The following is a 27,199-nucleotide window of genomic DNA, read 5'->3' as shown; positions in this document are numbered from 1 at the left end:
AGTATACATGCCAAAATTTCTAATAAATGACATTTTAATATTATAATTTTTGAATTCTAGACAAAGCTTTCCAGGAAAAGAAATTTTATGAGAGTAAAAAATGATGGAAAATGAAAGTAGAAATAAAGTACACTTTAAATAGCTTAGTATTATTTTAAAAATCATCTGCTTGCTTCTTCAATATCTAGGTCATAAACTAGGCCAAAAGCTAAAAGTCTTGTTGACTGTCACTCAATTCTAGAGATAAAAAGTGAGAGACTCTGAAAAGGAGAAACTTTATTCTCTACAAACAAAAATGGTTTGGTTCAAAATTGACAAGCTCTTTCTAAATTATGCAGAAAATCAGCATAATTTGGGATTAAGTAAATGAATTTTAGAAGTCAGAAAGTCATGGGTTTAAGTTCTTGCTTTGCTATTTCATAACTCTGTGTATTAGACCAGTTCCTTAACCACTGTATACTTTAATCTTATGCTCTGAAAATGAAATAACACAAATAACACCTGCCTTGTGTGACTATTGTGAAACTAAAATCATATATATAGTGTTTGATACAATGCCTAGCACATTATAACAAGGTAGTGATCACTAGATGTTAGTTATTACTACGTAACTGTTTCAATTATTTTTCAAAAGAAGACATTATTAAACACTGAAAATCAATACTCAAATCAGCCAATTGTGTTGGCAAAACCTAGCATCAACATTTTAATTGACTCATTAATAAAGTTTCCCTACTGCCAAAGAAGATAATATTTTTTGATCTGTTTACATTTGAGCAATTCTAAAAAGTGTTATTCATATTAAAACTCCCAGGGCAATACCATGCATGCATTACTGAAATGTCTCAGTTCATCCACACAAGTGAAAAGCAGAGCAACAATTTTATAACAATAAATAACACAGCTGGGCATGGTGGTACATGCCTGTAATCCTAGCGGCTTGGGAGGCTGAGGCAGAAGATCCAGAGTTCAAAGCCAGCCTCAGCAAAAACAAGGTGCTGAGCAACTCAGTGAGACCCTGTTTCTAAATAAAATACAAAATAGGGCTGGGGATGTGGCTCAATGGTTGAATGCTCCTGAGTTCATCTCCAGCACTCAAAAAACAAAACAAGTATAGTATTAAAATAGATGTCAAAATCACTACATATATCTATAACAATCATCTCAATATTTGCATTACATATTAGCTTGTGAGAATATTTCAAGAAGATGACAAAACCCCTCTATAACCTTGTCAGTTCTATGATTATGACTCCAGTTTTGCTTGCACTGCAAGGCATGTGTTCTTTCACAATCACTTCCTTCCTCTTTTGCATTACTTACTTCTCTTGCCTTCTGATTCACTGGTCTGCCTAGTTTCCTTTTTCAGTACACTTCCCTTTATTTGTCATTATAGAAATATTGAAGACTATGAATAATTGACTCCTTGCATGCTAAGTGACTATATATTTAGAAAGAAAGCAAAAGAACATATTCATTTTTTAGATGAGCTACTTCTAAGTTCTTTTTGTGTGGTGATAACTTCTTCAAATTGACATTAAAATATAAGATGGAGTTTTTGAACACTAATATTAGCAATTATGTAAATCTTCAGAAAAGTTAAGTAGTGAGGGAAAAATAACTGATCACAAACTTAAATGTATCAAACTTACTAATACTAACTGACTCTTTAGTATTAGTAATAATACTAAGTGAAATACTAATCAGCTTACTACACTTTTCAGAATTAATAATCAGATATTTTGCCATAGCAAATTCTAACATATCTTTTAAAAGATTAGAAATGAAATACCAAAAAACAAAGTAAAATTTCAAAAACAAAAGAATACATAGGTAAAACACTAGACTCTCATTTTTTTCTCTTAACAGAACTGATTTACAAATGATGACTAAGTTAAAACCATCAAAGCTGAAATAGGCAAGTATTAAAACTTCCCCATGGACAGTTGAAATTGCCTCAAAAAACAGAACAATCATTGACTATGTCCTAAAACAACAGTGAAAAACATTTTTAGTGCAACAGTACCTCCAAGTTATAAGAAGATATTAATTTTAAACACTATTTAAGTATCATCACAAGAGTTTTGTCATAGAACTATAAGAAATCATGTGATCTATTAATCTTTAAACTGTGGGCCATTGATATTAGAATCACTTAGGTCTTGATAAAAATTCATATTCCTAGAACCCAACAGGACCAACTATCAGAATCTCAGAGGATAGAGCCCAGGAATCTGCATTCTTAATTGATAAAGGTGAATCTTCTCAAATTATCAATAAAGGAATTATACAGGAAGTTAAGTCAGGCAAAGCCCTGTAAAATGACTTGCTAAATACATGGTTCCTAAGGGATGACTGAAAGACTAATTTTGATTCATGGGCCCTTAATTAATAATATCATATTGTTAATTAGACTTCTTAGATTTTAGAGCTCAAGAAAAATTCACAGTAATCCATCAAAGATCTAAGGTTAGATTCTGAATAGTTTCCAGAATTACCAAAGTCTTCCTATATAACATACTTCCTACTTTCAGATCCAGTCTTTCCTTATGGAAAAATAATAATTAGTATGCTTATAGAAGAACTGGAGTAAATATTAGGCATTGCTACATTACTTCATTTGAGGTTACCTTTCATTTTAGTAAATTATAATTTTTGAGACATCAAGCAAATACCAGTATAGTGTTTTGGCCAAACTTCAAGGAAAGATTCTAAGCAGTTCAGAAGGCTAAGGTAGAAGGTAGAAAGGAACATTCAAACTAAACTAGAATTTATGATTTTTAAAAAATTCTCACAGATGCATCCAGAAGTGTTTGTTCCCTCATTGTCTCCTCTTGTCTTTGAGATTTCAGCTGGAGTCTTTCTTGCTGGAGTCTTTCATTTTCAAGCTCAACTACTTGTACCTTATTTTTCATTCCAGAGAGTTCCTCCTATAAACAGAAACCAAAAAGAATGAGCTTTTTAAACAATGCTTTTATTTACTGATCACTAAAGGATCCAGAATGATATAAAATATAGAAGGTTTATGTTCTGTTAATTTCCTGAAACACTACAATTATATTTAGACAATAAAGGTAACCCAAACATTAGCTAACAGAGAGAATGTTAGGAATGTATAGTTGAAGGCATGTTGATGGCCATATCACAAACCTGTAGTTTCTGACATTTTTTTTTTTCATCACAAGGATTCAAGGCTTACAGAAAGGCCTTAATTAAAATAGTTATCAAAGAGTTTTTAAAGAATGACATACACTGCTGAAAATAAGGTATGATATTATTAATAATAAAATGTCAATAACTTGTGTGGACTAAAAAGGAGAAAACTTGGAGATAAAGGGATAGAAAGAGGCAATGATTATCTATGAACTGGTAGCCATATAGCAGTGAATTATGAGTAAAGCAGTATGGTGGGTTCCTCTGACCCTGCAGGGTGTAATATAAGGCATTGTAAATAAATGACAATAGAATAGCTCTTGAGTGGTACCTGAAAAAAATATGCCAAATTATTAATATATCAATGAGGTAATACTTATCCTAATAAGATTCATTACTAGTATAATAAAAACTAGTATATAACATATGCAAATTCCTTCCAATTATTTTATTTAGAAAAAGCAAAGTTGTAATTAAAAAACATTTTTAGAGTTCTAATTTTCATTCTTACATGCAATGAATTTACAAGACATCAATCCCATCTTTGAACATCCTAATCTTATAAGACTATAGCAGAGGGATTCAGCTGAAAGAACTGTATTTTAAGAGGAATTTTCTAAGGAAACCCAAAGACCACAAAGGAGACAAAAACCAGGATACTGGAAGAAATCTTAACCTCTGAAATGTATGGCAAAAGCAAACAGTCAAAACAGCCTAACTTCTGGACATATAAATATGAAAATTCACATTAAAGTTCTAGTTAATACAGTTCCTATTACCTAGTACATCATGTCCAACATTCAATTAAAAATTTCAAGGCGTACTAAGGGACTTAAAACATAGTTTGAAGAGAATGAATAAGCATCCAATCTCAGACATGGCAGAGATGCTGAAATTATCAGGACAGACTTTTTAAACAAGTAAGATTACTATGCTAAGATCCCCTCCCTCTCTCCCTCCCTCCCTTCCTTCCTTCCTTTCTGGTACTGGAGATTAAACCCTGGGGCACGGAGATACATCCCCAATACTTTTTTTTTTTTATTTTGAGATGGGGTCTCCTTAAGTTGCTGATTGTCTTGCTAAGTTACTGAGGCTGGCCTCAAACATGTGATCCTCCTGCCTCAGCCTCCCAAGTCACTGGGATTACAGGCATGTGCCACTACACCTGGCTGCTAAAATCTTTAATGAGAAAAGTTGACTACATGTAAGAATAGGTGGGTGATGTCAGTGTGGAGATGGAAACTTTAAGAAAGAATTATAAGTAAATATTAGAAATCAAAAACAATAACAGACATGAAGAATGTCTTTAATTGCCAATCAATAGACTGAACAAGGCCAAGGAAGACAATTACTAACTGGGAAGAACTGGCAATAGAAAATTCCAAAACAAAATTGAAGAGAGAAAGAGAAAAATTAAAAACAAAAATACCCACCAAAGACAGAAAAGAATATCCAAAAACTGCAGTACAATTATAAAAAATGTAATATATGTGTAATGGGAATACAAAAAAGAAGAAAGATAAAATGAATGGAAGAAATATTCGTATCAACAGTGACTGAAATTTTTTCTAAATAATTAATAGGCACTAAATAATAGATCCTGGAAGCTCAGAGAACATCAAGTAGGATAAACACCAAAAATATCTAAACCTAGGAATATTATATTCAAACTGTAGAAAATCAAAGGCAAAGAGAGATCTTAAAAGAAACTAAAGTAAAAATGTAAAACAAATACAACTGCCACCACTAACAATAATAACAATAAGTCTTTACCTTTGGAGAAGCAAGAATAAGAATTATATAAGAATTCTTATTTCTTTTCCAAAACTATGTAAACACAAAGAGAGTGCAGAATGAAATTTTTAAAGTGCTTAAAGGAAAAAAATAAAAACCTAGATAACTTAGAATTTTGTAGTGAACAAAATCAACCTTTGAAAGGGAAGGAAAAAAATAAAAGACTTTTGTAGACAACAATTGTGAGGGAGTTTGTTAATAATACACCTGCCTTGCAAGAAATGTTAAAAGACATTCTTCACAAAGAAGAAAAATGATTTAGGTCAGAAACCTATCATCTATATACAGTAAGAAAGAGTATTAGAGAAGTAATAAATGGAGATAACATAAATATTTTAGTTTTCTCATTAATTTTTCAGATAATAGTTGTTCAACATCAGGATAGCAACAGTGAAAGTGGTAATTATGGTTTATGTATAAATGAAATGAATGATAGCAATGTTTTTAAAGGACAGGAGAGAGAAATAGCAGCTATTTAATGATTTACACTTCCTATGAGGTAGACATGGATTATTTGCAAGTGCATATTGCAACTCTAAAAAAAAAAGGAAAAAATGTATAATTGATAGATTTGCAAAGACAGAATTTAAAAAGCCAATCATATTAAATAAGCAATTACAACCAATGAAGACATGAAGAGAGTTGAAAAAAAGAAACAAAGGAGGGCAATTAAGAGAGCAATTGATTGGGTTATTTCTTTTTTTGGTGCTTAGCTTTTTGAGTCCCTTATATACCCTAGAGATTAGTGCTCTTTCTGATGTGTGAGGGGTAAAAAATTGCTCCAAGGGTGTAGGCTCTCTATTCACCTCACATATTGTTTCTTTTGCTGAGAAGAAATTTTTTAGTTTGATTCCATCCCATTTATTGATTCTTGGTTTTAATTCTTGGGCTATAGGAGTCTTATTAAGGAAGTTGGGGCCAAATCCCACATGATGAAGATTAGGGCCTACTTTTTCTTCTGTTAGACACAGAGTCTCTTCTGGTTTAATTCCTAGGTCCTTGATCCACTTTGAGTTGAGTTTTGTGCATAGTGAGAGATAGGGGTTTAATTTCATTTTGTTGCATATGGATTTCCAGGTTTCCCAGGACCTGAACAGACACTTCTCAGAAGAGGATATACAATCAATCAACAAATATATGAAAAAATGTTCATCATCTCTAGCAATTAGAGAAATGCAATTCAAAACTACTTTAAGATATCATCTCACTCCAGTCAGAATGACAGTTATTATGAAGACAAACAACAATAAGTGTTGGCGAGGATGTGGGGGAAAAGGTACACTCATACATTGCTGGTGAGACTGCAAATTGGTGCAGCCAATATGGAAAGCAGTATGGAGATTCCTTGGAAAACTAGGAATGGAACCACCATTTGACCTAGCTATACCTCTCCTCAGTCTATACCTAAAAGACTTAAAAACAGCATATTACAGGGACATAGCCACATCAATGTATTTAGCAGCACAATTCATAATAGCTAAATTGTGGAGCTGACCTAGATGCCCTTCAGTAGATGAATGGGTAAAAACATATGGCATATATGGAATATTATGCAACAATAAAAGAGAGTAAAATCATGGCATTTGCAGGTAAATGGATGGCATTGGAGAAGAAAATGCTAAATGAAGTTAGCCAATCCCCCAAAAGAAATGCTGAATGTTTTCTCTGATATAAGGAGGCTGGCTCATAGTGGGGTAGGGATGGGGAGCATGGGAGGAATAGATAAATTCTAGATAGGACAAGGGGGAGGGAGGGAAAGGAAGGGGGCAAAGGGTTAGCAAGGATGGTGGAATGTGATAGACATCATTATGAAGACAGGAATTGGTGTGAACATACTTTATATACAACCAAAAATATAAAAAATTGTGCTGTATATGTGTAATAAGATTTGTAATTCATTCCACTGTCATTTATTTTTTTAAAAAATCAGCTAAAAAAGGGAGCAGTAACAAATGTTGGATATTAACCTTACTATATCAATAATTATTTTAAATCTCTAAACATAACAATTTAAAGACAGACATATCATAAGAGGTTTTCAAAAAGTCCTCAAGTATACAATACCTTCAAGAAGCCCAATGTAAATATAAAGAAATGGATTGGTAGAGGACTGAATATAAATACTCAGCAGAGGTACCTCTGCTGTACCATAGGATAGAACCATAGCAACAGGTATGTAACTGCCTGTGGAGGTGGGTGTCCATGGGTAAGCATTGGAAACTGACAGCAAAAAAAATGAAACCTGCTGAAATCCAGAGACTGAGGAAAACAACAAAACAAGTAGAATATCCAGGACTTGGTATCTAGTACCTCAGTCAAGGGCAGGGAACTCTTCAAGGGGGTTCAGGTGAATGAGAAAGAGTCATAATCACAGGGTGGTGCAGAAGGCTGCACTCTGCAGACAGATTAAATATACACATGACCTACAGTCTACACAGCAAGGTGGCTTTAGAGAAGAAATGTACTATATCTTGCAGCAAACTATCAGAATGCTATAGCTAGGAGCCAGAGGGCATAATCACATCTCAGGTCCTTGTGGACAGTTGGCCCCATTGATTGGACAGGCACCTGAGATAATCTTGGCTTGGGGGAGCATCTCCTGACACAAACCCCATGATAAAAGTTTTATGCTGCAGGGAGCATGGGATGTAAAGAGGAGAGTAGGGAGCACTGCCCTCAGGAATCAATGGTTCAGGGAGCCCACTCTCTTGTGACCTAGAGTGACACCAATGGCATGTAGTCATGTAGGGACCAGGTTTGAAGGTGTCATGATTCAGAGTAGTAGACCACTGGATTCCTGCAAAACCTCCTTCAGTAAAAAACTCAGTGGTCCAATTTCCCCCTCCTTCCCCCAGGAGGCATTTGGGGATACTTCTGGCTTAGGCATTTGTGTCCCTCACACTCCTCACCCCAGGATGTGTAGACTTTAAGAGAGGGAGGGAAGGAGGAATGAATAGGTGAAGCACAAGAAATATTAAACTACTATGTATGGTACTATAATGGTGGATCTGTGTCATTATACATTTCTCAAAACTCATAGAAAATATAATGCTTGAATTTTAATGAAAACTGGAAAATTTAATGTAAACTAGAAAATTTTGGTTCATCAGTTGTAACAAATGTACCACACTGAGAGAAGATGTTAATAACCAGGAAAACTATAGGGTAGAGTTTTGATTGAGAGAAGTATATGGAAACTCTATGTATTTTTTTCAATTTTTCTGTAAACATAAACTGATCTTAAAAAAAAAAGACTCAGGGCGAATTAAACAACTTCTTTAATTAATTAAACAACTTGTTTCTAAATCTTTTAATGTTATTTTCTTTCTATTCCTTCTTTGTTAAAATGTCTAAAAACCATGCTTTATCTGACTTTCAAGTATTCTATAATCTTCCATTTTACCAGCTCAGCATTATTTTCATTATTTCCTATGAGACACACTCCATGGTAGGAAGATAGAAAAGATGTCTCATGGGACCTACAAACAAACTATACTAATCCTAAATATATAATTGTTACTGTTCTTTACAAAACTTTTTCTTTTCCTTTCTGCTGAGCTAGATGGTTTTCTTTAATGAATGATTCAAGATCCATGTCTCCCATAAAAAATATCCCCAAAGACATGAGCTTTTTGCATCCTTCTTCTCATATTATAGCTAAAGTTTATGCCATGAAGTAAAGGACAACATATATTCTCAATTATGTTGCTATGGTGCTCATAGGTAATAGTTTTTTGTCTTTTCAACTAGATGGTAAATTTATTATTCTTTATGTATTTTACATTTTATCCATAGTATCTTTAGTGATCAAGAGATTCTTATTAATGGAATAATTATTATGATATTATTTTGGTTTTACTGATAATCCAAGAGTTCCTAAATATTAATGATCATGTACTTCAAAAACAAAGAGAAAACTAAATGTTGAGATCAGGGACTCCTTTGTAAGATCAAGATCATGAAACATATAAAGCCTCCTTAAGTTACATACTGGTCTTACTGGGAATGACACCTGTAATCCCAGCCATTGGGAGGCTGAGGCAGGAGGACTACCAAATTCAAGGCCAACCTCAGCAACTTAGTAAGACCTATCTCAAAACAAAAAATAAAAGGTCTTGGGATGTAGCTCAGTGGTAAAGCGCCTGTGGGTTTACTCTCTAGTATCAAAAAATAAGTAAAATAAATAATAAAAAAGTTACAAACTGGTCTTACATCAAAATGTTAAAAATATAATACATGATACAAAAAATATCAGCAATTCCCATAAAATATCACATAATTCAATCCTTAGCACCAAAATGACAATATCCAAAAAATTATTTTATATATGTAACAGATATTTTACATATAAAAATCATCATCTGATTCATAAATAATACAAAAATAAAAAAGGAAAAAATAATGAGAACAAAAAACTAAAACAAAACAAAAACGAAAACACTAACATTACCTTGAAAAAGTAGAAAGGTTCTAATGGAATTAATGACATCACCAAATTGCAAATAGTCAAACAATATAACTTTTCAGAATCACAAACTATGGGGTAATATTCAATTTCTTAATCATTACTCAGTATGAATCACTCTTAATCAAGTTCAAGGTAAGAGCCTTAAGAGTGACAATGGAACAGATTTGGTCTACCAGCTTAGAATCCTCAATTATTGTACCACAGCTTCAATAAGTTGACAATTGTGGGAGAATGATTGGTCTTAGTATTCCAAAGTATTTGCCATCTGGTAGGCTAAAGTAAATGGAATGGAAAGGAGGAATTCTGAAACATGAGAGCATATTGTGAAATCATTAGACATAGTACTGGGAAATTAAGCAATCAGAAATGGCATGTTCAAGAATATCATCCCGAAGACAAGTTCCTGTACTGCATTAGTCTTTCAATAATGTAAGAATATCGATTGGCTATGGACTGCTACAAACATGAAAACTAATGATAGCAAATTCTTATTTAAGGCATAATTGACATAAAGTTTAATTATGTAAGATTAAATTTCTAAAGGGAACTTACCTTGCAGAACTTGACTTCAGCCTCTAAATGATGAATGTATTGAGATTGGTCATTAATGATAGGAACAAGGTTGTGTACAGTAGGCATATTAGTTTCCTCATATTCTGATGATCTCTAAAACAAAAAAAGGTAAATTATGCATGTTTGGATTTTGAAAAAAATCAGCTGATACCTTCTCCAGATTTAATTCAGCACATATTTGATATAAACAGAGATCAAAGTGTAACTAATAGTATTTATTTCTCTATTCTATAAATTAAATATACAAGACAAGGGGATATGAATATCATTTTTTACAGACAGAAAGTAAACATTGTTATTAAAAGCAATGGAAAGTGTAAAGATGCTGGGGTAGGATAATTGTCTTAGAATGACTTGCCTATTTGAACTGAATACAAAATCCTATTCAATAATGCTGTGATATGAGGGACAGCTCTCTCTAAGAAACTGCCATGGAAGAGAACTGCTAGCTGAAACTGTAGATTAGCTCACTGAAGAAAGAGATTCTTTAGATAAATGTTTGAGGTCAAATGTATGTCAATAATGTAAAATTCCATTTCAAAAAAGATACTTCAGCAAAACATTTTTTTAAAAAATTTTTTATTCTAGTACTTAGGCAATTCTAAACTGTGCTTTTTTTTTTTGGTGGGGGGAGTATAGAACCTCCAAGGTTAGAGCCCTAAAGCAGAGATAAACTGCACTGAGGAGCCCAATGAAGAGATTCCCCCAAAAGTTCTAATACCATTTAGCTCTGTAGCTCAAGTATTTGACTTTTTTTTTAAAGAGAGAGAGAGAGAGAGAGAGAGAGAGAGAGAGAGAGAGAGAGAGAATTTTTTTTAATATTTATTTTTTAGTTTTTGGCGGACACAACATCTTTGTACGTGGTGCTGAGGATCGAACCCAGGCCACACGCATGCCAGACGAGTGCACTACCACTTGAGCCACATCCCCAGCCCTAAAGTATTTGACTTTTAATGTATATCTTAGCTTATTTTAAATGACTATTATAAAATAACTTTTTTAAAAGAAGAAATATGGGAAAGGAAAAATGAAGTTCAACCAGTTAAACAAGAGGAAAGTTTGAAATGGACAATCTCTGTTTCTCAATCATTCTGGTTTTCAGTTCAACAAAAATTATGAACAGTCAAATATCAGCTTTCAAGGCAGATAGTTAAAAATAGCTTTATGTTTGGGTATATTAAATTTAAAAAACAAAGAAATTTTATGTATGTATGTATGTACATATATATGTATTGTGATTCTAGGAATTGAACACTGGGCCTCATGAATGCTAAGTCAGAGCTCTGCCATTAAGCTGCATCTCCTGCCTCAAAAGTAGCTTTATTTATTCACTTACTTATTTACTTATTGGAAGTATTGGGAATTGAACCTAGGGATGTTCTACCACTGAGCTACATCCCCAGTCCTTTTTACTATGAGACAAGATCTCACTAAGTAGCTCAGATTGGCCTTGAACTTGAGATCCTCCTGTCTCAGTCTCCTGAGTCACTGGAATTGGTGTGTGCCTTCATGCCCAACTAAAATAACATTAATTAAACGAACTACCTGTGGTGAGTAGAAAGCTAAATAACTAAGTCCATTACACTTTTACATTTGTCACATATATACGTTCATACAATAATCTCTATTTATTTATCTATTTGTTTGTTTGTTTATTTATTTATTTATTTTTATGTGGTACTGAGGATTGAACCCAGGGCTTCGCCAGTACTAGGCGAGTGCTCTACCACTGAGCCACAACCCCAGACCTATAATCATTTTATATTAATAGAAACAGGTTCAGAATGTAGACAAATATGAATTAAGTACAGTTAGTCCTCCATGTCTGTGAGTTCCACATCCATGGAGGATTCAAACAATTGCATATCAAAAATATTTGAAAAACATACTTAATCTGGTCATTTTTTCCTAATAGTATAGCATAAAAACTATTTACATAGCATCACATTGTTTTAGGTAATCCATTGGTGATTTAAAGTATATGGGCAACTGTAATATGTTATATGAAAATACTATGCTATTTTATGTAAGGATTGGAATATTCATGGATTTTGATATCGAAAGAGGGGTCCTAGATCTAATCCCCAAGGATATTGATAGATATCTGTGTTCGTTCCTATGCATACATAGGAAAAAGTCAATGTGAAGAATCTTTTAAATTCAAGTTAATACTATATGGAAAATGTTCACAAACAATCTGTACATCCTTTGACAGGCTTGTTGTAGTTCGGATATCCACATATTACAATAAAATGTAATAATATCTAGATATACTTTCCATCTCAACAATACCTCAGTTTCACTCTCAATACACCCATATATTTCTGATATATTATACTGGCTATGAAATTGCATTCTAAAGCTACAATATTAAAAAGTATATTATTATTATTATTATTATTATTATTGGCTTATAATCATTACATGTAGACTGAATACAGTTAGAGTCTAAGTACCAATCTTTTATATATCTTCATATATATAGACCAGTATATTTGTAAACAATTTGTATACTAAGCAAATTCTCTTTATTAAAGTTTTTTGCCTATCCTGATTCAACAAACTCCATAATATCACTGCTCAATTTTATCTTTAAAAACTGAATAAGCATGTGTGAACATTAAACAGATACAGCAAATTCATCTAATAAATTTAAAAATATCCCACCCACTATTGCTTAAGAGCATTCTCGAAACCATATGTCAACAGTAATAAATTCAATGAATAATAAAATGTTTTATTAAAATTATAACCTCTATCTATAAATATTTACAATGTATATAAAATACATTTCTCTAAAGTAAGAATTAAGAATATAAGTATGTATCAGGTGGAATGAAGTACTAATATGGGGGTACTATTATAACATTTTCAGCAGTGAGTAAAGAAAAGTGACACATCTGTACAGTTTACAGCATGTAGGCTTTTTATTCAACTATTACACAATTTGAAAATTCAAGTTGGTCCAGGAGTGGTGGTGCACATCTGTAACCCTAGCCACTTGGGAGGATGAGGCAGAAGCATTGCAAATTCAAGGCCAGCCATGGCAACTTACTGAGCTAGTATTGTTGCTCAGTGGTGGAATGTCCCAGTACCATTGGGAGGAAAATAAGAAAGGTGGTTATTACTGCATTTATGTCATACTTCATAATTCAATATTTTTAAAGAATTCTAACTATATAATCTTATTTTATTATTTCAAAAGTCTGTGAAATAGGCACAATATCCTCAGAGAGAGAATGTGATAGGCCCTATTTAGATCTAAGGCCTAGACATTATTTTGACCTGGTCATCATCCTTCCCTCACACCTATCTCAGCCTTTACCATATAAAATATTTCAATCAGGAATAATAAACTGTATTCAAAAATAAAAATCAATCTCAGAATAGAGCATGACTTCTCATATCACACTCTTTTTTAAAAAATACTTTTTTAGTTGTAGATGGACACACAATATTTTTATTTATTTTTGTGTGGTGCTGAGGATTGAACTAAGTGCCTCACAAATGTAAGATAAGCACTTTACCACTGAAGTACAGCCGCATCCCCCATATCACACTCTTTTATAACTATATATTTTAACATGTAGGATAATGTAACACACTTTACTTTTGACATTGAAATTGAAAGTATCATAAAAGAGTGTTAAGATCATAATTAAATAACATCTTAAATGATCAAATACAGACATGATTCTCTAAAGAAGAAATAACTCAAATATTTTACTTTTACATTTGTCATATATACATTCACATATTCATACACACACACACACACACACACACACACACGCATGAGTGCGCACTAACAGTTCCAAAATACATTTTCCAAATTGTTTCTTTCTCACATTATCTTCCTTCCTTCCTTCCTTCCTTCTGTCCTTCCTCCTTCCTTTCTTTTATTTTTATTCTTATTACTATTGTTATTAATTTTTCAGTACTGGGGATTGAACCCAGATGCACTTTCACTGATCTATATCCTCAGTGCTTTTAAATTTTGAGACTGGGTCTTGCTAAGTTGCCCAGGATAACCTTAAACTTGAGATCCTCCTGCCTCAGCGTAAATTGCTAGGATTACAGGGGTGCACCAGTGCACATTGGTTTTTCACATTTTTTAAGCAAATAATAAATTAAGAAAATTAGGTTTCCCTCTGATATGTAAGTCTCTTTTCTTTAGTCAAAATAGTCAGATGGGAAATAATTTATTCAAATGCTTTATACTATATGCATGATCAGAATTGCTTATAGCATATGCTACTAAAATGACATAAAAACAAAACAGAGTTAGAAAACTTTTGTCAGGTTACAAAAGGTGATACTCACCAAAGGGGGCATTTTTTGTTTTCTTGATGGAGATATCTCATTTTCCTTACTTGCTTGCTGATGCAACATAGCTTTGAGCTGTTTAACTACAGAGCAAAAGCAAATGAATTCATTGACTTTGAGATCCATGGTTTATGTTATAGTTTTGATTTTATATGTCCCCCAAAGTGCCATGTGTTTAAAGCATAGTCTTGAGCTCAGTGCTACTGGGAGGTAGTGGAACCTTTATGAGGTGGGGTTTACTAGTAAGTCTTTCTGTCATTGGAGGGTTACCCTTGAAGAGGATAGTGGGACTCAAACTCCTTTCTCTCTCTTTTTTACTTCCCTGCCATGAGGCAAGCAGGTTTTGCTCCTCCAGGTACTTCCACCTTGATGTATTGCCTTATCACAGGAACAAAACTATGGGGCCAATTAGTCATTGACTGAAACTTCCAAACCTGTGAGCCACAATAAATCTTTTTACTTTATAAGTTTATTTAGCTTAGATATTTGTTATAGTAATAGAAAGTTGACTAACAACTTACCATCATCCACCCATTCTTTGATTCATCCAACAAATATTGCTTAAATTTCTATTATGCATCAAAAATTGTGCTATTGACTTGGGATACAAAGACAAAGTTACCCCTTAAGAGCTAAAATTCAGTGAGCAAAAAAGATAGACTAATAGATGTAGAACAATAAAACAAGTTTGGATATAGACTTAGAACTATGCATAGTGTTACAAGAGGACATACATAATTTTGCCTGTTTTCACAGAGAAGCTAATGCTGTCCAGGTGAACAGGAGTTCACCAAGCAAGAAAGGGGGAGAAAAGGTCTAGTTAGGATGCATTACATGTGTAAAAGTACAGAGGCATAGTTGGGAGGTTTGTATGCCTAAAATATGGTTTATGAGAGGGATAGTTAGGATGAGAGTATTAAAAAAAATAAGACTGGAAATGTAGGTTGCAGCTCTCTAAGCAAAATATTGTTATCTCATCTTAAGATATTTGGACTTTAGCCTATAGGCATTAGGAAGTCAAAAAGAAAAAAAATTTAGTGAAGAAATTGTATTACCTGATTTGTGTTTCAGGAATAACATCCTAGCAGCAAAGTGGAGGATGGGATGGAGTCAGTATTCTGTAGAGTTTAAAGTACTTACTATGTGTCATTTAGGCTAGGACTGACATTATTACTTACCGGCATGGCTATGTTGCAGTTCATGCCAGGCTGTCTCAGGGTCCTCATTTCCTACATTGGTGCTAAAGGAAGGATCCAGTGCTTCTTCTTCAATGGTGACATCACCTTCTCTCAGGGCACATTTCAGTTGGTGAATGCTTCTGCTGGCCCGTTCTGCAAACAGATATCTGATGAAAATCAAGGCCGGTAAAATGTGAGCAGTCACATGGACACTTGTTCAAGATAGCAGTCTTGAAAGAAGTATCAACTATTTCTGGTACTCAATGGAAAGAGGAGAGTTTTGTTTCTAGTCTGCTGAAGATTGTGCCAAAGAAAGTGAGAGAAGATTAAATTCATGGATTAGAGGTTAGTCTTAATGGTCGCTGTAACTGCAATTGTTGATTTCTTTTTTTGTTTTATGTTTAATATTTTTAGTTCTGGGGATTGAACCCAAGGTCTCAAGCATGTTCACCAAGTCCTCTATGAGTGAGCTTCATTCCCAGCCCCCTCTGATATTCACTATATATAGCACCTCCAGCATAGTTTTGGAGGGTCAAATGGCAGTTTCCCCACTCTCAAGCAATAACCAACCTGGGGATCTGGAGATGTGTTCTCCTTCCTCTCAGTGCTTAATACTGTCCTACCCTACCTGGAAATAGAAGGGTGAGTTGGGCAGAACCAGGCAGTGGAACTCAGTAACATTAAGTTCTGACCTAGGGAAGCCCCATTATCCCTGAGGACCTGATGCCCTTGCTTCACCAAGAGACATAAACTAGCTGGGCATGGTGGCACACAGATATATTCCAAGCTATTTGGGAGGTCAAGGAAGGAAGATCAAAAGTTTCAAGGCCAACCTGGGCAACTTAGTGAGATTCTGTCTCAGAATAAAATTTTAAAAGGACTGGGGATGTAGCTGGGTGACAGAGTACCCCTGGGCTTAATCCCTAGTACCACCACCAGGGGGTGGGGGGGCGGGGAGAAAAAGAATGAGCTGCTTATTCCAGTTTCTCAGTTTAAATCAAGATTTGTATAGTTGAAGTGATTATGGTGGCAATTCATACTGTATAGTGTTTCTTATGTATTGTACTCATATTCTTGGTTAGTGTACCCCTTGAAATGAAGCTTAAACATGGTAGCACATAACACTTCTTTCTTTGATGATTCATCTCCCTCAAGAACCCAGGCTCACTCCCTTGTGCCCTTATATTTTGAAAATGAGTAGGCCTATAACTTGTATTAACCAGCACAAGTTACACCATGAAAGTCCCAGGCCCCATCTTTTTTACAAAGGACTAGCAGCTGCTGTCTCCTTGATCTTGGAATGTTTGATTTTAGGAGCTGTTCATCTTGTTGAAGAGACCTGAGAAGAGGACACATGGAGAGAAAAGGCTCTGAGACTACATGGAGAAGGAGAGATGCCCTTCACCACCATCACTCTACACCCCAACAGTCCAGTGTAACTGCTAGAGGACTCCAGTGTCAGCAACCATTTAAGTACAATGGTAGGAAAAAAGATCTGATTCATGTATGAAAGCACATTTATTAACATATATTTTACAGAACCTTGAAAAACAAATTTCTTTTTCTCCAAGTTCATTCGTTTTCAGGTTTAAAATAGAAAACCATAATGATATTACTTAATGGAGAAGTAGTAGAGTTTCTTGACTTACAGCAAGTAATTTTCTACCTTGATTAATCTAAAGAAAACAGGTCTTTCAGTCTAGGTTAAACAATGAAATTCTCTGTATTAATTACACAAGAGACTCAGTGAATTTATCATTATATTTTCTCTACAGTAATCCTATTTATATATAGATCTTTTTCTAACACAAACTTGGTGCTGATTACTAACCAAGTCTGGTCTCTTCTTACTTATCCTGAATTAAAGAAGCACAGATAAGAAGTATTCCTATATTGAGAACAATATAAGGAACAGCAACAGCTTTCCAGCAGCTCAGAATTTTCTAAAGAGACTTAAATCTATGAATAAAGCACTGTTGTTATTGCATCCATTAGAAAGGAAACAGAGGATTTGACTAACATTAAAAGTATGCTCCATGGAGCCATCAAAATGACTTCACTTCTAAAACAAAGGATAATTGTTTATTTATATTTGGTCTAACTAAAAGCTAATCAAGTATATTAGGAAAAAGAAAGAAAATCTGAAATAAAAATCACAGAATTGAAAATCCCTAAGGTAGAGCTCTTTCAGATTACAATGATGGCAGTGTTTTAAGGGCCCTTTAAATCTTTTTTTTCTAATATTCTTGTTTGGTATTTTGAAATTCATAATACTAAAAGATGACTTCCTAGACTGTACAGTGAAAATAATGAGATACAGAATTCAACAACTATCCCAAAGGAAAGTGATACACATAGCTTTGGGGTTTTTTTTTTTTCAACTATTGACTCAGTTGTGAGGGTCAGAGAAGAAGAGGAATTTTCAAAGGACCCTGTCCCACAACTAAGATGTAAATGATACTTTTAAATACAACATTTAAAAACATATATATATTTTCAAACCTATACACAGCAACATCCACATAATTATAAAGTATGAATAATAGTTAGTCCTGAAGAATTGTAACTCTAAGATGGTTCAAGATGGATGAAACTCCATTGCTTGTCTACTGGAGCCATTTAATCTGAAGCCTCCATAAGCCTTATTATGAACACTACTCCATAGATGCAGTTATTTACTGTTTAGACTTAAGGAAACCAGATTAACAGGAGGTTCCAGTTATCATTTCCTATCCCACTGCTAATGGGGCACAGCTTTACCTAACCGAGATAGAAAGGACATTGACTTCCTCTTCTCTCCTGAGAGGACAGTAGGGTATTTCCAAATGATCTGATTTCTTCTCCCCAGCACCAATAGGATAAATATAAACTTAATTATAAACAGAAATACAAACAAACCCTCTGAGTCTTACAGATCACATGAATATAAGTGCAAGTAAATAATATTTCTATTACTCCATTATCCAAACATCAATCAGAACAATGAACACTTAAAAATGACTGTAATGACTGTAAATTTAATCTCTTAGTTACTTTCTTAGTCCAAGTTCCCTATTCCTATGTTCTAATTCCCAGCTCACCACTGAGCTTTTCTTCATCAAGATGTTTTTGAACAAAATGTAAAAATTTCTCCGAGAAGGATCACCAACTATATTCATATAGTGAATTATTAATTTCTACATTCTCCATCTGTCTTGGGAGATGTGTAAGAGAATTACCCTAGTGACAGGGAGAGGGAACCAACCCTATGAAGTACCCAGCTGTCTCTGAGAAAACAAGCAATGAACCATTCCCTAGGCTGACATATAAGATACACAGCAGTTCCTGGTACAAGCTTAGACAAGGGTAGATGGCAGAAAAATGAAACCATAGCTAGATAAGAGAAACATGTGTCTGTCTACACATAATGGGACCACATCCTAGTTTGAAAGATTGCCGTAACGGTTTTCTAAGGGGCTAACAGATAGCAAAACCAAGGTAAAAACAGCATAATCGAAAGTCGGACAAAGTCAGCTCTGTAAACAGCAATAGCAAAAGACAATAATTAAGTACTACAGATAAATGAAAAAAAATCTCAAAGAAAACACTATCATAAGACTGTAATAGTTGAAAATGTGCTTAAAGTGGTTAGCACCAGTAGTAAGAGAGAATCTGAACAAAATGTAGAATCTTTAAAAAAAATAGTGTCTAGAAGATCATTAATGATGTAGGGGAGTTGGCAAATCCCATGAGATTGGCAATATCCATTCTGAAAGATACACCTGACATTTCTTTGGCACCAACTGAGAAGACTTATGCACCTGTCACTTCCACTGATAAAGAATTCTAGCTAGACTGGTAGAAGAATGTGAATAACATCACCAGCCAATACAATCTGTATCTTTAATTTTAATTACACCGAACTACAACTCTTGCAGAACGATGGCTACGAGCAGTCTTACTACTTCTAGATCATGGTTTCTCAACCTCAATTCTATTGACATTTTGACCCTGACAGTCCTTTTTGTAAGGAGCTAGGTTATGCATGTTTAGCAGTATCCCTGGCCTATATGCACTGGCTGTCAGAAGCACTCACCTCTACCCCCAATAGTAACAATAAAATTGAAAAAAAAAAAAAAAAGGTTTCTGGACAATACTAAATGTTTGCTTGGTAGAAAAATTGACCCTGACTGAGAATCATTGGTTGACATCAATAAAACAAGATAGCTAGTATTCAGTCTTGAGAAAATAATTCCATTACAGTCACTACATTATTATATTGTAACTGTAGCTTCCACTTCATGAAGAAAGGGCAGAGCAATGAGTTATTCCACCACAGTTGTCATGATGGAATACTTCTTATATATTTGGCAGGGATAGGTGTTATATATACTGTAATCAGGAGCTCAGAATTCATATTAACTTAATTTTGTTTCAAGGCCTAAAACAATGCAATATTTACTTTAAGACCATTGCTTTAAATATTCCAGTGGGCCTTAATGAAGTTCCATCATAATTGAGGTTGCTTTGGCACACGTATATGTGCATTTTGAGCTACCTTCTTTACCTATGGACACCAAAAAGTTATCACTAAATGAAAAGGTGAAAACCTTAGCACAAAATGGGGATGTATTTGAAGTTTAAGTCTTTACACATCCAAGGGAGAATATAATTATTCTCAGTATCTCAATAGTTTGTGCATATTTCTACCCAAAAACACGTGAAAGTGCCCTTACAATTTCATAACACTTTACCAAAATTTTGGTTCTAGATATTCCAGGAAGGAATACTTATTTGTAAAACATTCTTTTCTGCCTGACAAATCCTGTCTTTTTGCCTATTTTATCTCATTAGTGTGGAAAAAGAAATATGGGATTTTTCTGTTGTATTTTTGTTTTAGTAAAATAAAAGGTCATAAAACTACTAAAACAGCCAATGAATAGATATAAAAAGGATATAAAATTTAAGCTTTATAAACAAATACCAATCCTTATATGTGTATATGCATACACATTACGTGGCAAAGCATATGCAAGATATCTAAGAAAAGAAAAATATTGAGAAAAGAGAAAAATAAGTTCTATGAGTACATACCAGAAAAAGAACTTTCACTTTAGTTATACCCATTTTCTTAAGTCTGCTAAAGGTCCAGATGATATCATTGCTGGCTAATACACTAGCTAAATTCTTGGCTAGTAAGATTAACATAGTCCTTGTACAAGATATAACCCCTTCTCTGGCAGGAGGAAAACACTTTGCAGGATCTGAAGATATATGCCAATCAGATACAGGGAAAACACAGAATAACAACATTATCTCCAGTTTTCTTGAACTAAAGTGAATTACAAAGAAAAGGAAACTCCCCAAGATTATGTATTTTCTTCTCATATTCACCACCATTCAATATACTTAGTTCGACTCCTTACTCTCATTTTGTAAGAGAGAAATAGTTAAACCAAGTGTTAATGGAAAGGACATTAGTGATCCAGGGGTCAGAGAGTAATCCCTACAGGGGCAAAACAGGTTCTTCAGTGTGTTTTGCTTGGATCTCTTTTTGGAAAAAGAGGGGGAGGAAGGGAGAAGAATAAAGGAAGTAAGCAAAAAAGAAATTGGAATGTTTTTAGAAAAAGCATAAACTGTCCAGTTTGGCCATAAGGCTCACCTTTCCCAAGTGTCTTCCACTGACTCCTTCACTCCAATGCTTTGTCATCTGCTTGGCTCCTAAAAGGCAATAGTTCTCACATCTAGTCCAAACTTTTCATTTTACAGATGAGGAAACAGGAATCTAAGAATTTGTTTAACCTGTTATGTCCCAAGTTTTTGATTTTGTGAACAGAATTACTTCAAAATTACCATATGTGGTATATTTGTTGCTTGATGTAAGTTTTTATAAGGAATTCTACATTTGGGATAATGGAATCAAATAGATCAAGGTCACATAGGTGGTTATCAGCAAAGTAACAGTAATGTAAGCGACCTGCTTTCTTGCTACACATTCTCTTCTCTGAATCCATCATACTTTTTGCCACAAATTCCATCTAGAGGCTGAAACATTAAAGTGTTGAAAGGAAAGAAAGAACTAGTATACAGAATGTATATAAAAACTATGTGTTCCTGTCACATTAAAAGTTTGTTTCATTTCCATTTATGCCTATCCATTCAACCACAAGTGGCTAGGTACTTACTTACTACTTGAATAGGTGAGTCATAAACGTAGGTGTTGTTGATAAAGCTATACCCATTACCTAACACAGAAGCAATAGGCAAGACATGATTCTATTATTAAGGTTAGAACACTGTGTTCTAGCAGTTTCTATTCTTTCTAGTATCAGGTTCCTATGCTAAAGTGTGCAGAACTTAAAACAGATCATGGGTTGTCTTTTATTCAGGTTTTTCTTGACTATAAACTAGTATTTTATACTGTATGACCTGATACAATGATTCTTTGAATTTAAATTAGAAGAAGGTAATTTGCAATCCTCCCCAATTACAAATGTAATATTTCTTAAATCGTTCTGTGGATCTTGAATTATGGCTATCTAGAGAGTAAATGAACACATAATCATACTGTCAGAAGACCTCCCAAATTACTTCTAATTCTATATTGAACTTTGTGGTTGCTAAGATATCAGGAATACGTACACTTCTCATCACACTGGATCATGACCAAAATGAATCTGTCAGGCAATGAAGGTTTCCAGATTTTCTACCAGGACTCTCATTTTGAAGGAGAGTCAGTTTATTTTCTCTAATTTCTTGCAGAAAGGTCACAGTCAAACCAAAGCAAGAGCGATCTGGGACACAATCTATTTTATGGAACAGAGTGTTGCCCAATTTTATAAATGCAAAGTCAATTACGATCTTTGAACAAACAAACAACCACAACAGAGATTTTTGGAAGGCTCAAAAGGGAAAACATCTGAAAAGTGTAAAGAAAAGGATGAGAGATAAATGTGGAGTCTGCACATGGGCTTCCTATTTCCATGGATGCTTTAGCATCACTGGAGTCAAAGAGAGGTAAGAATTCCACTAACATTTTAAAAGCCAGAAAGTCAACTTTGTCTCTGCTTTTTCACATCAGTATTCCAAACACTTAATATACCATAATAATGCCCAAATTATATTTAAAGTAAAGAATTAGAACAAAGCATAAGAAAATTGAATTACTATCATGGAAAATTATAAAAGCATTTTGCATTTTTATGTAAATTTCTAATGAATAAAATGAAAAGATACTATTAATGATTACATATAGTTTTTTCAAAATCACAGGAATAAGCAGTAAGAAATTCCCAACACTTTATTATTAGCCTTCCATTAAGCATGAATTAGACAAGACATTTTGGAATTTTTAAATTATTGGGAACACTCAACATAATGAAGTTCCATATACTGAATGCACCATACTTTGATTATTTAGAAACACAAAATTTTACTTTAAAGAGAATTATTCTGTTTAAAAGTGGTAGTTTACACTTGTGAAGAATTTTTGATTGTGCTTAAATTCAAGGTTTTGTTTTCTTCTAGAAGCTGTTACACATTAGAAACTTACAAAAAGAAAAATGCTACATAAATAATATATCCCAAACCCACTTAAAAATTCAGGTTCCATTTTTAATTCATTGTTAAGACTATGGCTAAAAACTTTTAATTGTTTACCTTTTTTCTAGCCCTTTTTAGTAGTAGTGAAATGCTTGGACTATCCTTATACTGTTATTAAAATTAAAATTTATTTAAAAATGCATTATCTTTGACAGTTGGGCCAGTAGCACACACCTGTAATCTCAATCACTGGGGAGGCTGAGAGAGGAGAAGCCCATCCTCAGCAACTTAGCAGGGCCCTAAGCAACTTATATTCTACTTTCATGTACGTCTAAAAATAACAAATAGAAAAATTAACAAAAACAAAAGCAAGGCCAAACAAAAAAAATAAGATAAAATGGGGGTAGAAAAGTAGCCAAGTGCACCTGGGTTAAATCTCTACACACACACATTATCTTTGAATGAAAACTCTTCCTTGTATAATTATGGAAAAAAATCCAAAGCTATTATAGATGTTATTGTAAAATTAACTTGATTTAATCACTTTACTGCATCAAAATGTCTTACATTAAATTCCTCCAGGGATTACAAAAAGTTTTAAAATAAGGTCAAAGGAGAGGTTAAAAAACATATAAACATAATAAAAGAAACATAATAAACCTTTAAATAAGGTTAAAAGAAACATAACGGAAAATAGAAAATGTTTACTAATCTAAAAAACCAAATAAAATCACTCATATCATTATGCACAACATTTTTCTTGCTTACAAATGAAATGCTGTTTCAATATCTAATAGCTCTTCAAACTACCAGTATTTATTTATTTATTTATTTTATTTTAAAGAAATATTTATTTATTTATTTTTAGTTTTTGGTGGACACAACATCTTTGTATGTGGTGCTGAGGATCGAACCCGGGCCACACGCATGCCAGGCGAGCATGCTACCGCTTGAGCCACATCCCCAGCCCTGAAAATATTTATTAAGACCAATTCCTTTACTCCTGCAGTTTGAATACTTGAGAATGTTGATAGTTTGTTGCATTACTGACAGATGTAGATAATAAATAATAACCCTATAAAGCTTAGAGTCATGAGAAGATTAACTTTCTAATCTTCTTGAAAAATCTTCATTTCACTGCCATGTACCAACATAAATAGCAGTTAATGTGCCAAGCACTGATCCTTACTGCATTTTCAATTGTAGTAACTAAAATATATATAATATTTATAATTTCAATTGTAATAATCTATAATTATTTTACTTTCTTTTCCACTAATCCAGAGACCCATAGAGATAGGGACTTGATCTTGTTCCATATTGCAAATCAGCACCTAGAATGCCTAACACATAGTGGGGCACTGAATTAATATTTTCTGAATAAATTGGGTTCTAAATGCCTTAAGTATCTTTGTAAATGTTAGTTATGACCTAGGTGGTTTGAAAATTCAACAGAATAGGAAATAAAGTATATTATATCCACTAGAATAAAACGTCTTTAGTGAAATTGTTCTTTTTGTTTACATGTATATGTCCACATAATTGTGCGTGTATGTGGTGCTGGGGATGAAACCAAAGGGCTCATAAATACCAGGCAAGCCCTCCACAACTGACCCACATCCCCAACCCCTCTTTCTATGGGGTAACAATTTTTTTTTTTTAAAGTTTGAAAATCATTGCTTTATGTGGATTATTTCATTTGCTTCTCATAATAAACGTGCAGATAATACTATAACTTCCAAAACACAGAACGAAGATTTCCAGAGGTTGTAGACATTGTGCAAGATTACAGACTGCAAATATGGACAACACTTCTACGGGTAATTGTTCATAAGGTACTGCACTAAGAAAATATGCATTAGTTAAATGTGATTTCAACAACAGTAATTATGACTTGATTAATAAAGAAAAATATAGGCTTTGAAAGCAGACAGGACTAAATTTAATACCTGGCTCTGCCACTAATCTGTTGTGTGGGCTTTGGCCTATAATTTAAACTTTTTGAGCTTCAATTTCCTCTTGTGTAAAATAAGGATACATAGATAAGATTATTTTTAAGTTTTAAATGATACTGTATGTAAGTGGGCTAGACCAATAAGTAGAAGCTACTGTGATTAAAATAATGTTTATTCTCTCTGGTCCTATAAGTAACAGTCAACCCACTACACCATTATTTGAATGTGTAAAAAGTGTGAATCAGAAATATGTTGGATCAAACATCAAAACATGGGAACTGGGCAAAAAAGGGACAGAGCTTTCCAAGACTTTTTGCTGGCACTGACTAAGACGCCAAGTCAAGATCAGTCCACCTTGTTGGTTCTGGTAACTATGGAAATCAAAAGAAACAAGGTTGCTTAGCCGTAAAAACAATGTCACACTATTTCATCCTCCTCAATATCAGAGCAACATTCGTCTTCTTCCTTTGCAGCCTGGCTGGAGCCGAAACCAGGTGTTAGGAAAGGCACCAGGTCGGCTCCCGCTCACTAACGACCTGGGCACCTAGGGGCTAGGCACAGAGGTTCGGAGCAACTCACCCCTGAGACTCCGTTGATATTGCCCCAGAATTTCCTCCAGGGTAGAGTTCCCTGGGGAGTCCGCCATGCACAGACTCTGGGCCCAGAGATGGGAATTACACAGGGAAATGTCCAGCGCACTCCCTTCAGAGAATAGGCCTAGCGCCGGCTGAACGCCCGCCTGCTTCCTGCCGCTGCTGTCACTGGGGAGTCTTGGAACCCCGGACGGAGCTCCCGGGGGCTCTTCCTACCCACTGTCCTTCATAGCGGACGTCGGGAATTGTAGTTCGCAGCTAAGGGCCCGCTGCTTCGAGAACCCTAGGAGCCTTCCAACTACACTACAACTCCCAGAAGGCACCGCGCACTGGGCGCCGACCTCGACCATTTGGCTGCCGGCGTTGGTTGCCAAGAGACCGACTCGGAGTTTCCGCCCTTTTCCTCTAGCCCAGCCTTGTTTAGTCCCTCCTCCTCCCTATCCTTCTGAGGTCGGGACTGTCCAAGGGACTGAAAAGGCCCCCTGAGGCCTTGACACTTCAACGTGTGCCGCCTTGCAGCTGATCCCTCAGCCTTCTTAAGTACGCAAATAACAAGCTCTGGGCACTGTTCATTTGCCACACTGTCCAAAAGTCAAATACACCCTCAAGAAGGAGAACCTCAAAAAACTTCCTGCCTATTCCGTTCTGGCAGCCAACACTACACCTACTAGCATGCCTAGCAACGCGACCTCCACTTGGAGTTGGCGCACCGCCGGCTGGGAACTGTAGTCCTTGTAGGTTGCAGCTCGGGCTATTGCTAGGGTCCTCTTCATTGTTCCAGCAGGTCTTAGGGGCACGCCTGCGCACTGTGCAGCCAGGGAAGCGTGTGGGTGAGACCCTCTGCACAACCCTTTTTCATTGTCTGGGTTTAGCGCCTGCGCAGTAAGAAATCGTTGGGACAGGGCTTGAGAGGATAGGGCCTGGCTCCTCGCCCTTTCCCGAGGCGCCTGCGCATTAAGCGCCCGCTCTTGCCGTTACCGCTATGTGTGGGGCGTGTGTAGAATAACGTTATTGCCCGGCGGAGCTGAGTGGCCTGGAGCTCGGCCGCGGCAGCAGCGACGACGACGACGACAGCGGCGACGACGACGACGGGGTGGGGGGAGGACGGCGTGCTAGCGACTCACGGGACGCAACGCGCCCCGCCTCCCCCGTCCGGTCCCTCTCTCAACGGTGAGGGGTAAGTGATGCGTCGGGCTACTGGGTGTCGGCGCCGCCAAAGCCACTACAGCGGCTTTTCCTCCTCCTCCTCCACGGATACTTGACAGGGACTCTGGGCGCGGCCCGCTGCTGAGCCTGATGCGGGGCCGCCTGCCAAGGGGGTGCTTCCCGGATGCTCCGTGCAGCGCCACCGCCCCTGACCTGGGGCTCCCATCCCCCATCCCGTCTCTGCCCCCGGCCTCCAGTTCTGAGGCCCCTGGCCTTCTCTGGCCCATCGCCACCGTGTCCACTTCCCCTGAGTGTATTGAATCATTTTCAGGTCCCTCCCTTCTTTGTGCTGCCCTCCCCTCCGCCGTAGCAGTTTGCGAAGGATGTGAGGGGGGGAGCTTTGTAGGCAATGGCTGCGTTGCTGCTGGAGAAGGGATTTTTTCCTGTGTGCCCATCCCTTTTGTATGTTTGGTTTCGGGGTGTGAGGTGGCT

General features: G+C 35.5%; 2 protein-coding genes across 11 annotated transcripts in view; one reads left to right on the top strand and one right to left on the bottom strand.

Moving 5' to 3' along the window:
• Positions 1-25,701, bottom strand: part of Sdccag8 (SHH signaling and ciliogenesis regulator SDCCAG8) — a 233,922-nt gene extending 208,221 nt beyond the window's left edge. For 3 of the 5 annotated variants that reach the window (XM_076832046.1, XM_076832047.1, XM_076832048.1), the window contains exons 1-5: positions 25,548-25,701; positions 15,493-15,645; positions 14,312-14,397; positions 9,968-10,081; positions 2,796-2,930 (exon numbers count right to left, since the gene is read on the bottom strand). In XM_076832046.1, coding sequence (XP_076688161.1) covers positions 2,796-2,930; positions 9,968-10,081; positions 14,312-14,397; positions 15,493-15,645; positions 25,548-25,614 — 555 coding nt within the window. In that variant the 5' untranslated portion in view covers positions 25,615-25,701. Of the gene's footprint in view, positions 1-2,795; positions 2,931-9,967; positions 10,082-14,311; positions 14,398-15,492; positions 15,660-21,133; positions 21,160-25,547 lie in introns of those variants that run through there. The other 2 variants (XM_076832049.1, XM_076832050.1) reach the window with 2 other exon arrangements.
• An 844-nt stretch (positions 25,702-26,545) lies between these two features.
• Positions 26,546-27,199, top strand: part of Cep170 (centrosomal protein 170) — a 134,254-nt gene continuing 133,600 nt past the window's right edge. For all 6 annotated transcript variants that reach the window (XM_076831571.1, XM_076831570.1, XM_076831567.1 and 3 more), the window contains exon 1: positions 26,546-26,738. The gene's annotated coding sequence lies outside the window, so the exon portion shown is untranslated. The remainder of the gene's footprint in view (positions 26,739-27,199) is intronic.

This window comes from Callospermophilus lateralis, chromosome 13 (assembly GCF_048772815.1).
Source record: "Callospermophilus lateralis isolate mCalLat2 chromosome 13, mCalLat2.hap1, whole genome shotgun sequence".
Classification (NCBI taxonomy): Eukaryota; Metazoa; Chordata; class Mammalia; order Rodentia; family Sciuridae; genus Callospermophilus; species Callospermophilus lateralis.
The sequence above is the reverse complement of the archived record's forward strand: the minus strand, read 5'-3'. Positions and strand labels throughout refer to the sequence as shown.